The 2676-nt window shown below is 50.8% G+C and overlaps 1 protein-coding gene across 1 annotated transcript; it reads left to right on the forward strand.

The window, feature by feature from the left end:
• Nucleotides 1-322: 322 nt before the first annotated feature.
• On the forward strand, nucleotides 323-2150 carry LOC124670864 (metacaspase-1-like). Its single transcript, XM_047207333.1, has 4 exons — nucleotides 323-719; nucleotides 835-1144; nucleotides 1258-1486; nucleotides 1590-2150. The coding sequence occupies exons 1-4, from the start codon at nucleotides 323-325 to the stop codon at nucleotides 1647-1649; spliced, it is 996 nt and encodes a 331-aa protein (XP_047063289.1). The 3' UTR covers nucleotides 1650-2150.
• Nucleotides 2151-2676: the final 526 nt, after the last annotated feature.

A 2676-nucleotide genomic window follows, 5' to 3' on the forward strand; every position in this document is an offset into this window, starting at 1 on the left:
TAGAGTCGACTGAGAACTGAGAATCATCAAAACCGAACATATACCAACACCGACTAGATGCCATCTTACCCACAAATTAAGCATCCTTGTAAAAGAAAAGATAAATTAGGCATCAAGTGGCGGTCCTCGATCAGAATAAATTAAAGCTATCGATCAATGCATGGCCGAACCGAAAGGGACTTTAGCATCCAGAAAGAATTTAATGGAAAGAGATGAGTTGATAAAAATGCTGCATGCTCCTTCCATGTCGCCTGGCCTATAGGCAGACCTGCACCTCCTTGGATTTGGCTGCCAACTTTGCATACTTGCAAGCTGCGCCCCCATGTCGAGCACGGCGAGCATGAGGGAACCACGGGCGATGATGTGCGGCCAGTGCGGCGCGTACCTGACCGCGCCGCCGGGCGCGCGCTCCGTCCGCTGCCCACTATGCGACCACGTGACGTCCATCCAGCGCCGGACAAGCGGCCTTGAAGATTTCCTCAAGGGCTTGATCTACTCCCTGATGTTCCCACCTCAGGCGCCGCCGTCGTCGTCTGGGGACTGGCTGCCGGCTAGCTACCCGCGCGAGCCCCCGGGCAGGAAGCGGGCGCTCCTCGTCGGCATCTCTTACAGCAATACTAAGTACGAGCTCAAGGGGAGCGTCAACGACGTCAACACCATGAGCTACCTGCTCCGCAAGAGGTTCGGCTTCCTCAGCGACAGCATCCTCCGCCTGACAGGTAAACAAAACAAAATCTTTCAACCAACACCATGATCGAGCTAGCGATCGATCGACGGGCGCAACTCGAAATCTTTCAACCTTTGTTTAATTTGTGTTGGTCGATCGATCGACAGCGGAGGAGGGGGACCCGAACTGCATGCCGACGATGAAAAACATCCGGCTAGGGATGCGGTGGCTGGTGCAGGGTTGCAACACCGGTGACGCCATGTCCCTGGTGGTTCATTTCTCTGCCCGCAGCTTCGACAAGGCGCTGTGCCCGCTCGACTTCGAGGACAGCGGCGTGATACCGGACGACGAGATCAACGAGACCATCGTACGGCCGCTCGGCCCGGGCGTCAAGCTCCACGCCTTGGTGGACACGGCCGGTAACAGCAGCGACACCGTCGTGCTTGACCTCCCCTACCGCTGCCGCAGACTATCAAGGTACGTACGTACGTACGTACTTACTGGATTAATTATCATCATCATCATCATCGCCCGTGCGCATCTTACAATTAATAGTACTATTTCTTTTATATATATATTCTTCGATCAAGAACCGGGCAGTGGCAATGGGAAAACCATCGACCGGAGACGTCCAAGGGTACCAATGGAGGACTCGCGATATCGATCAGCGGCTGCAGAGACAGCCAAAACACGCGCACAACTTCAGCCTCCCCCGTAGTTGGCGGCGCCATGACTTACAACTTCATCAGAGCGTTGGAGTCTGAGCCAAACACCACCTACGGTCGCCTCATCAACGCGATACGGGCCGAGATGAGCCCGGTAATTAACAAAAATTCATCTGACATACATGAAGCTGCCGCCATTCTTATGCTAACAGTTGGATGTCCATCTAATTAACTGATCTTTTGGATCGGCTTTTCAGGAGCCCCAGCTACGCGCATCGGAAGAGTTTGACATCTACCGGAAGCCGTTTCTCCTGTAGAAGACTTACTGTTACCGGATCAGGACGTGTGGCGCGCGGCACTCAACACCACCACCATATATATCTTACTCCCTCCCATAAAAGTTGTCCTAACTTTATTTCAATTACCACAGTGATCCTCGCATATGCGAGAAAATTGGCATGGACTTTTTGTTGGATATGTGCCTAGAGACAAATAAATAAAGATGTTTTTTATTGTCATATCTTTTTTTTTGTTCATAATAAGTTTTATGACATGCTATACCACAGATCTTCAACCAGTTAACACCATTACTGGCCAGATAACGGCGTCTGCTATGTGTAAGTTTGCATACGTCAGCAGACAACGGTATTCCAAAACTCTTTTACCAAGGTCCGATTTTTCGTCACTAAAGGCGCCTCAAACGCTACAGGATAAAAAAAAATCCATGGTTAGTCCTTAGGCGACGCGATATGCACCACAGAACCCGTTTCACTGGCTTAGACTGATACGTCCAAATTGCATCACTATTCTATATCATAATTTGCTGTTATTCATTGATATATTTCATATTTAGAGATGATACTTATGTTATTTCATCTATTTTGCATGTTTGATGATTATTGGAGACTTAACTGTCGGAGTCAGAATTCTGCTGGAAAAAGGACCGTCAAGACACCATATTTCTGATGATCAGCAATTCCCAGAAAATATCCTGAAAATCCTATTTTTCCAGATGACGGAGGATGCCAGAAGGGGAGCCTGAGGTGGGCCAGGAGGGGCCCACACCACCCCTAGGCGCGGGCCACCCCCTGGCCGCGCCTAGGCATGGTGTGGTGGCCCTGGCCCACTCCTGACACCGTCGCGTATTTCATCCCCCGAGAACCCTAAACAGAGGGGGAGCGAAGAGAGAAATATTCCGCCGTCGCTACGAGGCAGAAAACCACAGAGAGAGAAAAGCTCTCCGGCAGGCAGAAATCTGCCGGGGAAACTCCTTCCCGGAGGGGGGAAATCATCGCCATCGCCACCGTCATCGAGTTGGACTTCATCGGGATGATCATCATCATC

The sequence above is a fragment of the Lolium rigidum genome, chromosome 7, assembly GCF_022539505.1.
Source record: "Lolium rigidum isolate FL_2022 chromosome 7, APGP_CSIRO_Lrig_0.1, whole genome shotgun sequence".
Lineage (NCBI taxonomy): Eukaryota > Viridiplantae > Streptophyta > Magnoliopsida > Poales > Poaceae > Lolium > Lolium rigidum.